At 40.2% G+C, this 13959-nt stretch overlaps 2 protein-coding genes across 2 annotated transcripts; one reads left to right on the forward strand and one right to left on the reverse strand.

Annotated features, from left to right (window-relative positions):
* Window positions 1-222: 222 nt before the first annotated feature.
* Window positions 223-1206, forward strand: LOC134647767 (transcription factor sox-3-like). The gene has a single exon (XM_063502064.1). The coding sequence runs from the start codon at window positions 551-553 to the stop codon at window positions 1202-1204; it is 654 nt and encodes a 217-aa protein (XP_063358134.1). The 5' UTR covers window positions 223-550; the 3' UTR covers window positions 1205-1206.
* A 2591-nt stretch (window positions 1207-3797) lies between these two features.
* LOC134648213 (macrophage mannose receptor 1-like) lies at window positions 3798-11222 on the reverse strand. Its single transcript, XM_063502697.1, has 11 exons — window positions 11159-11222; window positions 10534-10665; window positions 9707-9847; window positions 9099-9368; window positions 8319-8567; window positions 7874-8011; window positions 6586-6717; window positions 5886-6020; window positions 5449-5661; window positions 4095-4349; window positions 3798-3970 (listed from the first exon to the last, which is right to left on the reverse strand). Exons 1-11 carry the CDS (start codon window positions 11220-11222, stop codon window positions 3798-3800), a joined length of 1902 nt encoding a protein of 633 aa, XP_063358767.1.
* Window positions 11223-13959: the final 2737 nt, after the last annotated feature.

Genomic DNA, 13959 nt, shown 5'->3' on the forward strand with positions numbered 1-13959 from the left:
CCGGTTAAACCTGGAGTCACCAGTACAATTTAACCCAGTGTTAATGGTTAACTCCTAGTGGCTAACCCTGCATGGTGCAAGTGGCCCTTAATAATTTTGCACAATGAACAGTGAATTTCAAATATACGAGTATACGTACGTTTTTATGACTGTACAATATCTTTACGAATATTGTGTGTTTACATTTGTGACTGTGTCAGATATTTTTGCTCACTGCCTTGTACAAGATATTATTGCAGGTGAGTGTACAGGTCCATCTTTTAATAAACCATCCCGCCGGCGCGCCTCACAAAACATACACCAGTATCATTTGACAATTTGTGAGCAATCAGTGCATTGTCGCCGCTCTTTATTCAACGGCAAATAATACAGGGAAAATTGTCATTCCTATTGTACGGCCGCCATTGTTGGTCTAATGACAGCGTTCAGCTCGCAGTACGGGCCTGGCCGGCTGAGCGGCGGCAATTTCGGACAACCTAAAATACCACTTTAGTGTAAACCAAATTAGAGCGCGAAATGCCTAAAGCCTCATCAAAATAGCGTACAAACTATGGCGTACCCGATAGAAACCTCCGCTTTAACCAAACCAGTGCAAAAGCTTTCGCGAAATCCTAATCCTTATCACATCAAACGGCCCATGAACGCCTTCATGGTCTGGTCCAGGCTGCAAAGAAAGAAGATATCATTGTTAAACCCCAAGCTTCACAACTCTGAGATCTCCAAGCGGCTTGGCTTAGAGTGGAAGAGCTTAAACGAGACAGAGAAACGACCGTTCATTGATGAAGCGAAGCGACTCCGAATCAAGCATATGCAGGATTATCCAGATTACAAGTATCGTCCACGGAGGAAAAACCGTCCAGACATTACTGTCTTCAACCCTATGTACAGAGAACTCATTCCTGAAGAACCGCGCCCAGAACCGACTTACCAAATCCCATTAAGCTACTCTGATCAGATAATGTACAACAATATGATAAGCTACACGGTTCCGACTGTGCCGCAGGCCTCGTACATCCCAGCGAGGCCTAAGGAAGAAGCTTTACCGAGCTTGGACTTGCGGCCTCTGCCTTCAATCGAAAGCATCTCACCGAGGCCGTTCGCCCTCGTCAACCAGCAGATGATGGTGAAGGCGTATCAGGATCTGCACTACGTATCCGACGATATTACAAGGATATCATACCACTATCCTTTCGGTGTCCAGTAGGGTGGAAAGATAGAAGTTGTTTTGGATTATAGTTACCATTATTTTTTTGACAAAATTCTCCTTAGAAGCAACAGAGTTGTAAAATGTTATTGCGGTGCAAATTGATGCATAAGATGTAATGCAATCAAGGAGAGAAGGCAAGTGCGTATATTTACCCAGGAATGAATACTAACGTAATTATACAAGATCCAAAGCCTGCTAGAGCCGAAATTTTATGCTAAAGGACATGAACAACAACCTCAAGAGTCACTAGTGTATTGTAACAAACAAATATCCAAATAGCTCATCATAGTCGAGTAGACCCGATTCTTTAAGTACCACCAACACCAAATTGACCTCCAAGAAGCATGATATGATATGACAGCAGCTGATACAGTATAAAGGTGAAGGTCGGATGGCAACTGCAACTGCATTACTGCTGCAGCCTTGAAGCGGGCGCTGTTTCTCAAGGATTAGCGACAGTGTCTTTCTTATCTGCTGCCTCAGTTGCCTGTGACAGTATTTAGGAATTCATTAAAGGATTACATTAAAGTTGGAGTTACCAGAGTTACTGTTTTAAATTTGCTGTTAACAGTTACTTACTAATAATTAGAGGCCCTTGAAAGTTAAAGTTTTACCCATTATATTATTTTAATATTAAAATACTCATTAAATCACATTTCGGTCTTTTTGTTACTAAAATGACATTCGGAAACTATTTCTTCATATAGGCGAGACCGGGGCAAGATGAACCTCGGGGCAGGCCGGAGAAATGTGCTGTTGTGCGTGAGTTACGCGCGATATAGAGCTACGGAAGCGCCATTAGTACTATTTTAAGTCGCGGTTCACCGGTCCGTAAATAAAACAAGAAGGAATTCTTGGTTTTGCTGCTCCGCGTGAAAAATCTTAATTTTGAATAATTAAAAAAAAAACCTATACACCTGTATAATATTACGATATTTTAAGTCAAATGTCGATGTATTATGAAGTAAGTAAGCATATTGTTTTTACTAAATATTCAAGCTAAACACCGTTACGAAAGATATTTTTAAATATACATATATTAAAGGCACTGTTTATAACCTTCACGGCTTTAGGTAAGAAATAGGTACTTAGGATGTCACGCTTGTGCTCGTTGTTGACTCAACTTGGCTTGGGCACTACCAATTACCATGCCCGCCACGGAAGAAAGAAAGAGCGCGCCGCATGCCCGCAGACCAGTGCCGGTTTAAAAAAAAAGTTTATTTTAAGTTATAAATTTATAGAATAGAACAGAAATCATTTATTCATGAGCACAAACACGAAATAGAAAATTAAACAACAGAGAAACATAAAAGGATAAAGTGCCACGAAATGGTCTCGACTCAGCATGTTGCTGGCGACTTCCAGCGCTGAGCTTCCGGTGAAGCAATCACCTAACGAACGTTACGGCCCAAAGCATCTGTAATTTTCTGGATGCAACGGACATTAGTAATGAACTTTAAAGGGCCGTCACAATAGATCAATACCAGTACGGATATGATGGTCGTTCTTGTCTACGTGACAGCGTGATAAAACGGTGTCCGTCACTTTCTTTCCCACGGTGTTAAACAGTGACAGTTATTTTATCACGTGGATAAAGATGGATAAAGCTATCCATAATAGGCTGGCTGGTCGACGTGACATTCAAAGGCCCAGTACCACCCCAATAATAATAATAATAAATCACCTAATTATCGCAGGTTATCACCAAATAAACAAGTTCATGACTCCGATAAAGCTGAATGTCACAGATTTATCAACTTTCTCGTACTTATTTAAATGTAAGCGGCGTTAACTTTATTTTGAATTTGTTAATAATACAACAAATAAAAACTTTTTATATGTAGAGATGATTATATATTTATGTACCTATGTAAAGTAAATTAAAAAGTTTTTGATTTAATAATATACCGACATTTAGCGACTCTTCAAAATACTTGATTGCCGGTAAAACACAAAACTCAGATCGATATCAAATATTACATTGTCCGGCCATTGTAAACAAAAAGCGGCCAAGTGCGAGTCGGACTCGCCCATGAAGGGTTCCGTATTTAGGCGATTTATGACGTATAAAAAAAAAACTACTTACTAGATCTCGTTCAAACCAATTTTCGGTGGAAGTTTACATGGTAATGTACATCATATATTTTTTTTAGTTTTATCATTCTCTTATTTTAGAAGTTACAGGGGGGGGGGCACACATTTTACCACTTTGGAAGTGTCTCTCGCGCAAACTATTCAGTTTAGAAAAAAATGATATTAGAAACCTCAATATCATTTTTGAAGACCTATCCATAGATACCCCACACGTATGGGTTTGATGAAAAAAAAAATTTTGAGTTTCAGTTCGAAGTATGGGGAACCCCAAAAATTTATTGTTTTTTTTTCTATTTTTGTGTGAAAATCTTAATGCGGTTCACAGAATACATCTACTTACCAAGTTTCAACAGTATTGTTCTTATAGTTTCGGAGAAAAGTGGCTGTGACATACGGACGGACAGACAGACGGACAGACAGACAGACAGACAGACAGACATGACGAATCTATAAGGGTTCCGTTTTTTGCCATTTGGCTACGGAACCCTAAAAATAATCAAAACTGTGAAGGGGTAATTTCGCAAATGAACGGCGACTTCCAGGAGCAGGAGGCGTCGTTGAGCAACCCGTTCACGTGCATGGAGCCGCAGTACTCGTTCACCACTCCACTGCCGTTGCTTGGCTCGCCCACGTCCCAGCTCGCGAATCCGGCCTCGACGAGCGTCTCACCTGGCAAAAAGAAAATCAAATATTGTTTATTTTCACACAGCTAAGGCTCATACATATTTACTCCTTAACTGTGCCCAGCAGTAAAACGTATAAAAAATAGGTATTATTATCTATCCTCACTCACCAAATATAGTTGCCCACGCGCCATCATCATATTTCCTGAAGCCAATCAATGCATGTTTAGGTTGATCTGCTCCGGTGACTGTGTCTGTGTTGTTATTGTAAAGGTTCTTGAGAACAGTAGACTCGGTGTCGCTGTTGATGACTGCCAGATGTCCACCCTCGGCGTAGCACGTGGCCAGGGCGAGGCGCCAGGGTTTCGACACGCCGTGGAACTTGTAGCAGCTGCCGGTGCTGGACTCCCATTTGTAGTCAGATCCTGACAAATTAAAATATATTTTTAAGTGATAATTGTTTTGGCCCTACGCGGTGCTGGGCCTTCGGCCTTTTCATTTAGATACGAGCCTCTTCCGGACCTCCTTCTCCGGGATCCTCGGCCTTCGCATATAAATACTTGTGCTATTGGTCTCTGTTTATGCACTGACCTCCCTTGAACCTCACACCACCTCACTTGTGGATTTTGCAGTAAGCATGCTCAGCCTGTTTCGCCGCTGGGTTGGGGGGTCAGATGGCATTCACTTTTGTAAAAACTACAGGGTGTTTGGCACATGTACCGACAATATTTTTTGGGGGGTTTGTGGTGTCATTTCCTTCCCTTTCTTCCTTGGAACCTTGGTCCTAGAAGCCACGGATCTGGAGATACGATTTTTTTTTTTTTTTCATAAATCATCCAAAATCTGATTTTCGAAGCCCCATAACTTTTTTTATGGTCTTAAATGCATACTTTGTTTGTTAGTCTTACATTAGGCCTGTCTGCTTTCAAATACTAGTTTTTTGTTACAAATTTCGGCATAAAACGAACCATGGGCTTTTTTTTATTATAAATAAACTGAATTTAAATTTAAATTAATTTTAATTTAGCTGATACTGGTAGCTTCGTCGTCTACCTAATTGTGTTTCGTTAAAAATTCGATTATCCGCTTTGTAATCGTTTAATCGTTGCTCTAAAAAGTTACGCACACATGGAAACGCTCCAAGTCGCACACATGGAAAGTCTAGGTTTAGTTTGAAATCTGAGGGTAGTCAAATTTTAAGTGGCGTCACGGAAGTGCATGTGGTTGTGCTGCGTCGGTCAATTGTTAACTACGAACGTTGTGTTTGCTACGTTATTGACTTTTGTTACCGTTGTTTTAACTTTGCTATTGTCATGCCTAACTACACTAACGAAGAGTACTATGAAAAAAAAAAAAAAAAAAAAAAAATAGTGCCTACGTGAATTTTTGGGATTCGTTGCCAAGCGGGCCCAAGTCATTAGCCGGGACAACTTTAGTCGATGTTGACATTGTTAACATATTCGGTCAGGTGAATTTATACTTATGACGGCAGCTAGTACAGCAAAGTCAGGGTATATATCTTACGATCGTTGCATGTTCGCAGGCCAGGTGTAGGACTTGTGATTTCATTGTCGGAGGAGCAGTTGTGGACGGTCTTGCGGCAAAAGTAGGGCAGCACTCTAGCGCAGCTGATGTCCGCCAGCGTGCCCGCGTTGGTCAGCGCCAGGCAGTCCTCGGCGTTAAGGACATTGTCCGGCTCGCCGGAGGCCCACTTCAAGCTGTCAGCGAGATCCTCTCCTGTCAAAAGAATTTCCTTTTAGAAAAACAAAACGCTGAGATGAACAAGAAATTCATTACGCCAACTCCCATCCTAGAGATGCACTTCTGTTAGATATGTTTGTTTAAGCAACACCCTAATTTGGTTTTCGTGATTTTACGATTGATAGATTTCATTTTATTTTTCATAGATTTCATATTAGATTCGATCATACGACGAATATTTTATCAAGCAATTCACTAACCGTCCAACGACTTAAAGTCTCCCTTGGAGAAAAGGCTCGTTGCTCCGATGAACACACTGCGTGAAGCCAGTTTGTGCATTGCGTTCAGCATCATCCGCGCTAGTGCGCTGGATGTGGGAGATGCCAACACACCATCTGTAAAACGCAGTTTAAGGTCATTGTGGAGACATCCGATCAGGTATGTATGTTTTTTACAACAGCTACATGCTCCGTCATCCCTTCTAACTTATGCGATTGTACATATAATATATGTACTCCACTTACGGTATCACATGTAGCGAAGCTCTTCCTTTCTGACTGTATCTGAGCGATGTAGAGTTCTTGCCGGTCTTCTTCATATTTACTTTAATTGATGAATTTATTCAAGCTGTAACTAAGTACTGAATTGATTCTCTTCATTCGTGCGTCCATATTTCTTTAATTTTCAAGTTTTTCAACTAATAGCTTGCATTGTCTGGCCTTGGTCAAAAAGTTTTGTCTTTTTTAGTTTTTATAATTTTGTTATTTCGTAATTATTACAATGTATAGTGCCGGCCAGGGAACGTACGCCAATCGACATATTCGTACATTTGCGGCATCAGTGTCGAGCGTGCCTGCTCTTGACGCTCTGAGCGTGCAAGGTTTTACTCAAACTCAACTCGGGTAAGGTTTTACAAGCTTTTGCTACAGTGAAAATGAAAGCTTGTTACAAAAAACTCACCCTCGAGTTGGCAGCGCACGGCGGCGTCTGACCAGGAAGCGGGCACGATGTGCAGGCGCAGCCACGCGTCCGCCTCCGGCACGTACTCGTACTCGGTGAGGCTCAAGGGAGTGCCGGCCGCGTACTGACACCCTGTAGGTAAAATAGGTAAGTACGACTACATTGTAATTGTTATTTACGATTATGATAATATGCAGGAGCGGTAATTTGTGGAGAGGCCAAGTTGAAGAGTAGCAACTGTCGTAGAACTGACTGTTACTATTCCAAATATATAATGCAGAGTTAGCTTGGTCCAACTTACCCGTGAATAAAATAAGACACAATAACCTAAAACGGGACATTTTAAATATTGATGTAAAGTATCGTGTTAATTCATAGTAAAAAAAGTAATTAATCTGGTAACAATTGGTGGACCGTCTTATTAACAATATAGAAGCTGTATAAATGAGTTGCCCTCGCGCACCCGTTATATCTATAGGTAGGGTACCTACTCACTATCAGCACCGGGGGTAAGAGGCAGAGGTTATCTTTTTAATAGCAAATTCGCACAATCTTTTTAATACAAAGTTCGTCAGTATGGATAAAACCCGGCCAAGTTCCAGTCAGCTCTACTTTTCAGCTCGTAGGTACCTATTCGAAATGATAAGTAGAGAGTTTAACTTGGTGAAAGCCACCATTTCATCCCTTGATTAACAGATACTATGGATGGCGTTCACACCATTACATACCTATATATACCATCAGTTTCAAAATGAAAATATTATTTGTGGTTTATTGGTTTGAATGAACAGTTCATGTTTTGATTTCATCTTTAGGTATCTACCTAAATGTGGATTCGAGTGAATTAAAAACCAAAGTAATCTTTGAATGTCTTATTTATTAAGTTTCAAATTAATTTATATTTCATAAATAAACAAACAAAAACACTGTATTTTTGTCTCAAGCCGTTATACCAATTATACTTATTCAATCAATCTTTCGGTTCACATATTACGTTTAGTGAAAACAATATTGTAGATAATAATATTAGACAGCTTAGCATGACATGGTTTGTTGACTGTACAAGCAGCAACACTCCTAACTGTACATCGGTGGACTTTATTACAAAAGGCACGAGGTCCATGTACAGTTAACAGTGTGGGCGATGGAATACTTGAAGTCGCGCTTGATAAATTATGAAATCGCACGCGAGACCGCAAATCATGCTAGATTTGGTGTCCAGTTAGCTTTCACTGTTGGTTTGTGAGAGGTAGAAAGTCAAAATCGTTAAATTTCGGGGTTTTCTCGCAGATGTATGCGTACGGCTTGTCGCACGGGACGTCGTTGAGCAGTCCATCCCAGTACATGGTTCCGCAGTTCTCTTCTCCCAGGCCGTTGGGTTCGCCGGGGGACCAATCCGCGAAACCAGCCTCGGAGAGCGTTTCTCCTACAAAATAAAAACTTTAATAAGTTAATAATAACTTACTACAAAAGCCTATGGTCAAATGGCCAAAAATCCTTGATAAGATTGATTTTCATTTAGCACAAGAAGTTAAACAACAACTTCGCCCCCTTGTACAACAAATAACTATTGATAAAGAGAGAAAAAATACGGGCAAACCAAAAAGAAAATCGACGGAAGACATCATCTCAGTAGCAGGCACAGATTGGTTAAAAACAGAAAAACAGCCCAAGATATAGAGACAAATGGAGTGCGAGGAGGCTTTTACCCAAAAGCCTTTTATAATCCTCACCTTGTACAGTCACCCACTCGCCATCCCACTTCCTGAATCCAATAGAGGCATAATAAGGCATCGTTGTTCCAGTAATCACAGTGTGGTTGTTTTGTTCGTACAGTTCCTTGAGAGCTGTAGATTCGGTGTCGCTGTTGATGATGGCCAGATGTCCGCCCTCGGCGTGGCACGTGGACAGGGCATAGCACCAGGTTTTGGCGGCTCGGTGGAACTTGTAGCAGCTGCCGGTGCGGGGCTCCCATTCGTACCCTGAAGAAATTACATTAAACATTTAGAGGTGGTAAATACAAACATACGGATTGTGTGAGAAAGCGAACACGAATAGCAAAAGCAAACTCTGGAGTCGGACAACGCTAATTTTTCATGCCAAGACCTACGCCAAATATAGTTCTCCTGGCGTATGTTTATTGGGTTATGTATGGTCACTATGGTCGAGGTCCAGTACCTTAGTAGGTATACTCATGCAAGTATTTTTCTGATAATTAAATATTAATCCTATAAGTACGGTTATAATTTTGAAATTTGGTGTACCTAATTGGTGCTCAAAAACAAATTATCAGATATTTGATATCTTCAGGTTGCATTAGTTTTCTCTACAAATAGAGAATGACTAAAGGATGACTCATGCTAGACCAGGCCGGGCCCGGACCGAGGCGTCCGACAACATGTCACTTTCTCTGACGACTGATCCGTGACGGTAACGTGGTTTCATAGAAAACGGAGCGCCGGCCCGGCCCCTTCCCGGTCTAACGTGAGTCATCATTAAGTTAAGTTAGTTACCATTGCTGTCGCACTGCTGTGACGCTGTAGGAATTCCATCCTGATCATTTTTACTGTCGACAGCATAATAGTTTTGGTTGTTTTTAGAATCTTCAGCGGAGGGAGTGAAGGGACAGTGGTGGTTGTGGGTCTCGCGGCAGAAGTATGGCAGCACTCGAGAGCAGCTAGTGGCAGTCAGCTTGCCTGTATCAGTCAGCTCCAAGCAGTAATTGGTTTCGACCTCAATTGAATCCCTTGTAACCCATTTTAGGTGAACGGGCAGATCCTCACCTGTAGGTAACAAAAAAAAAATAGCGAACCATGCACTTTCTGTTTCTTATCCATACTTTAGCGAAATTGAAAATGTTTTAATGAACATAATAGTGGACATTACAGAAATAATAATAATTTCAGCCTATATACGTCCCACTGCTGGGCACATAGGCCTCCTCTCACGCGCGAGAGGGCTTGGGCTATAGTCTCCACGCCAGCCCAATGCGGATTGGCGACTTCACATACAACATATGTAATGTACAAAGATGGAATTATCCCTATAAGGGATCTGTTACAGTTAACCTTTAAGAGTAAAATAAATGTATTACGTAAAACAACAATCTCATTCAACTTACCATCTAAAGACTCATACTTTCCACTGGATCGAATGTCTGTTATTCCAGTAAATACCCTGTTTGAGGCAAGTTTGTGTTTTTGCATCGCGTACAGCATTGTTTCAGTTATGACATCGGTCGTAGGAGACGCTAAAAATCCTCCTGAAAACGCACACGTTTGTTAATTAAAGCTTTTTACGTCTTGATAGACATTGGCTAGCTTTTTCTTTGTAAATAATTTTTCACACCGAAATATAAAAGAAGGCAAATCACACGTAATTTGTTGAGATGGTGGTTCCCACTAATAATATCTGCGACTGTCATTGGACTAGAACCACCAGAAGACCACCACCACCACCAGAACCACCAGAAGGTATTTTCAGATCTTGTGGCTGCGCTACTACTATCGGCAAGACCAAAGCGCGCCGCCTCGACCACATCTTAAGAATGGGCAAGGATTGCGGTGCTAAAATGTCATAACATGCACTCGGTCCCAGGTAAAGCTGAGGCGCGAGGCGATGCTGTTGAATGGGACTTACGCGATCTCCAACTTACTGCCGTCCAAGACGAAACTGATAGGAGAAAGGAGATAATGGCATTTTCGGCCTCAATACAAACACGCTTCAGTTGTCTCGATGCTGTGCAATGTGCAACAGTTTTTAATGATTCACGGTTAGTTTCACTAGACTTATATCGACCGGGATATGAACCGCGATTACCTATTGTATTGTTTTAGAGCTCCCGATATTTCGACGCAGTTACATGCATCTTCGAAATCACGGTTCATCTCCCAGTCGATATAAGTCTAGTGGCATTAAGTTAGTTTCATTACATTGATCTATGCTTACCTTCTAGTTGGCATCGCACGGCGGCTTCTGACCAGGTAGCGGGCACGATGTGCAGGCGCAGCCACGCGTCCACTTCTGGCACGTACTCGTACTCGGTGACGCTCACTGGATTGCCGGCCGCGTACTTCTCCCCTGCAATGTGAATGTAAGTTCTTTATTTATTTATTTGTTAGCCTGTTGGGTCCCACTGCTGGGCAAAGGCCTCCCTCTCTTTCTTCCACGCGTCTCGTTCTATGGCAATATTAGGCCAATTTTCCCGAAAGACGTCAAGATCGTGCTGCCATCTCCTTCGTCGAGGCTCTTTAATGAGAGAAAAAGCTGGTTGGGCGTAGGTAAGGAAGCTGGATGTCAGGTCCATTATTCCTATCATCAGCATGCTAAGAAGGGTAATAAAATCAAAGCAACATGTGGAAAAATGACTGTCTTGGACAAGACTCGATACTCCAGCGCATAGCATCGTTCGCAGACGTTTCTGCTTGTTAAAAATTAAAGTTACATTAGGTATGTAGTCAAAACTTAGCGTGTGACAATCTAGTTATCAGAAAACATCTGCGCCATCTACTTGCAAATTTTACAACTCTTCTAATATAAAATCAATGATCCTTTGCGATAAGTAAATTGTTACGTCTCTGCTTAGCCCTATGGTTGACTGGTACGTACAGAATGCGCTTAGGCATTAAGTCCGTCATTTGTAGGAACATATTTTTTGGATTTGCAATAAAGATCAAATAATAAAAACGAAAAAACCACAACTTACCCATAAAAAAAACTAGACACAAATAGCCGAAACGGAACATTCTTACTTAAACTTTACTGAATTAAAAAATATATATTAATTCGTAACGAATCTGTGTTCTGTGAACCGTCAAATACTTAATCAGTGAAGCTGTGTCGAACTGCACCGGAGTCCATGTTATATATACAGGGCTAAGACAGCTTTATCAGATACTTACTGGGAACTTACTTTATTCATGTTATTTTACACGCGTCATAAGAAATTTCTACGGAATATCCACTTTTAGCATAAGAAAATACTTAATCATTGTGTTTAAAAAAACAAAAGCAGTATGCAACGAATAGTTTACGAATAGGTACGAATATAACTTTCGTATTTTACAAATATGAATACGAATAGTGAGATACAAATGTAACTTTGCCGTTGTCTCCATACGATGACATACCTTTACCTAATCATGTAACGTAAACTTAATTCATATAAACAAATAAACATAGACCGTCAACTGTAAATATAACATTGTAAGCAAACTTATAGCTTTCGGAGTATATAGAATAGAATAGAATAGAATATCATTTATTTCGAACAAAAGTCCATAATGTGTTAGTAACATAAATACTAAAATTCTTAAAGCTAGGGTTAGTATAAGGGGTCCCGTTGTTTCCCATAAAGTTTTAAGTCATAATGTATTGTTTGTCATATTATCATTAGTCATAAAACTGAAACCGTTAACATTTCATGGTTTTCGTTAGGTTATCCCATTGATAGGTTAGGTTAGGTTAGGTTTGTTTTATGACAATCCTGAAAAGTGACGCGTTTCTGAACCAAATGAATTATGAATAACAAAAATTCGGACAAACAATACATTATGGCTTAAAACTATTTGGGAAACAATAGAGACCCGTTAGTATAAACATAATCTTAAAACAAATTCTGACACAGTGGGGCATGTAGCTGCACCCAGTGCTTCAGCCACCGCGGTCGGCCAACGTGCACGTGATGGTATTGGAGCAGGATGGTATGATATAATGACACCGTAAGATTGTGAACCCGTTAGTTTATAATCTAACGTAGGTTAGGTTAGTTTAGATTATAATCTCCCTACCGTCAGTTTATAATGTAACTAGCGAGATTATAATATGACGAATGTTTACAATTTTACGGTGACATATATAAAACATTGCTTAACCCTTACTTTACTCCTTACTTAAGACATTATGCTTTGCTTACTAAATTTAATATTTCCATCGAAAATCTTATAGATTTTATATATTTTTTTGGGTTTTGTATGAAACAAGCGACATAAATGGAAATTAATTTGCGGTGACGAATGTAATAATAAATAACTCGACCAACTTTAACCAAAAACACATGGGAACATGTCCATATGACCCATTTTACAATTATTTTACAATTACATATTACAATTTTCTCTAGTAGTTCGAACTCCTAAAAACTTAAGCCTATTTTACACTGTCCATCAGTAAAAAACTCCCAAAATTAAAATTGCCTTTGAAAAACGATTACTTAAAACTATACTTGGTCAAGCTAATCTTGTCAGTAGAAAAAGGTGGCAAATTTGAAAAATCGCGAGTAAGCAACTTAGCAACCATACGTTTAAATTGTTCGAAAATCGCGTGTCATTTATATCTTATCTGTGGAACTGTTTTGTTTCTGTGGAATCGTTGTTCAATGTCATAGAAGGTAGCATCCTATAGAAGTGGTCTACGCGTGCCTCCGTGAGAGACAAAACATACGCAATGCGACGCTATGATTGGTCGAATTTATTTGTTGCCCACTATAATCCATACTAATTTATTTGGGGAATTAAAAAAAATGTGAGACTTTGACAAGGACAAACAATAATAGCGCTTTAGCGCTACTTCTAATGAAAGATACATAAGACTATCCCGTTCTGTCAGTTATCCCCACCACTCATGCCCACTCCAGTTTAATACTAGATTCATGCTCAATGTACTTACATTGCTGATGCTTTTTGTTTGTTTCGTAGGGATACCATACTTTATTTCGCTTTACATTGCTACTGACAAGTGACAGTACTGAACATATCCAGCTTGACATACTAACACACACTAAACTTAAACAAACTGGAAATCTCAAAGATTCCGAGAAACCTATTTACGCAGAAATGCGTAAAATACGCTCGTTCTGGACTTATCTCAATCTTGTGACGTGTTAGCCACATTGACCTTATTATGAGTTATTATGTATAAGCAAAGTTATAAGTTACTCTATGCTAGACAGATGATATACCGTAGTGTTATATTCTCTTTGGATGATACCAGCTTTCAAAATTTACGTGACATATTGACGGGGGACAGATCAAGGACCAAGGACAGATCATTTTTTGCCCTTTTGGCTCAATTTAGTTCTCCTTTGTCTACCATCTACCTCTACCGGGCTTGCAATAAGGTCAATGTGAAGAAGAGCATCTGTAATATAAGATATAAGTAAAGGGAATACCGTTCACAAGCTTCCTCCTAACTCTTGCGTTTGTACACATATTTATATACTCCACTTAAGGGGCCCACTGATTAAGGTCTGTGCGGAAACAGAAGAGTCGTGGAATGTATGGGGCCCAATACAATCCACGACTCTTCTCTTTCCGCACCGACTCTATCAGTCCGCCGGACATAGAAGGTAGGATCCTATAGAAGTGGTATACGCGT

Source organism: Cydia amplana, chromosome 5 (genome assembly GCF_948474715.1).
Source record: "Cydia amplana chromosome 5, ilCydAmpl1.1, whole genome shotgun sequence".
Taxonomy (NCBI): Eukaryota; Metazoa; Arthropoda; class Insecta; order Lepidoptera; family Tortricidae; genus Cydia; species Cydia amplana.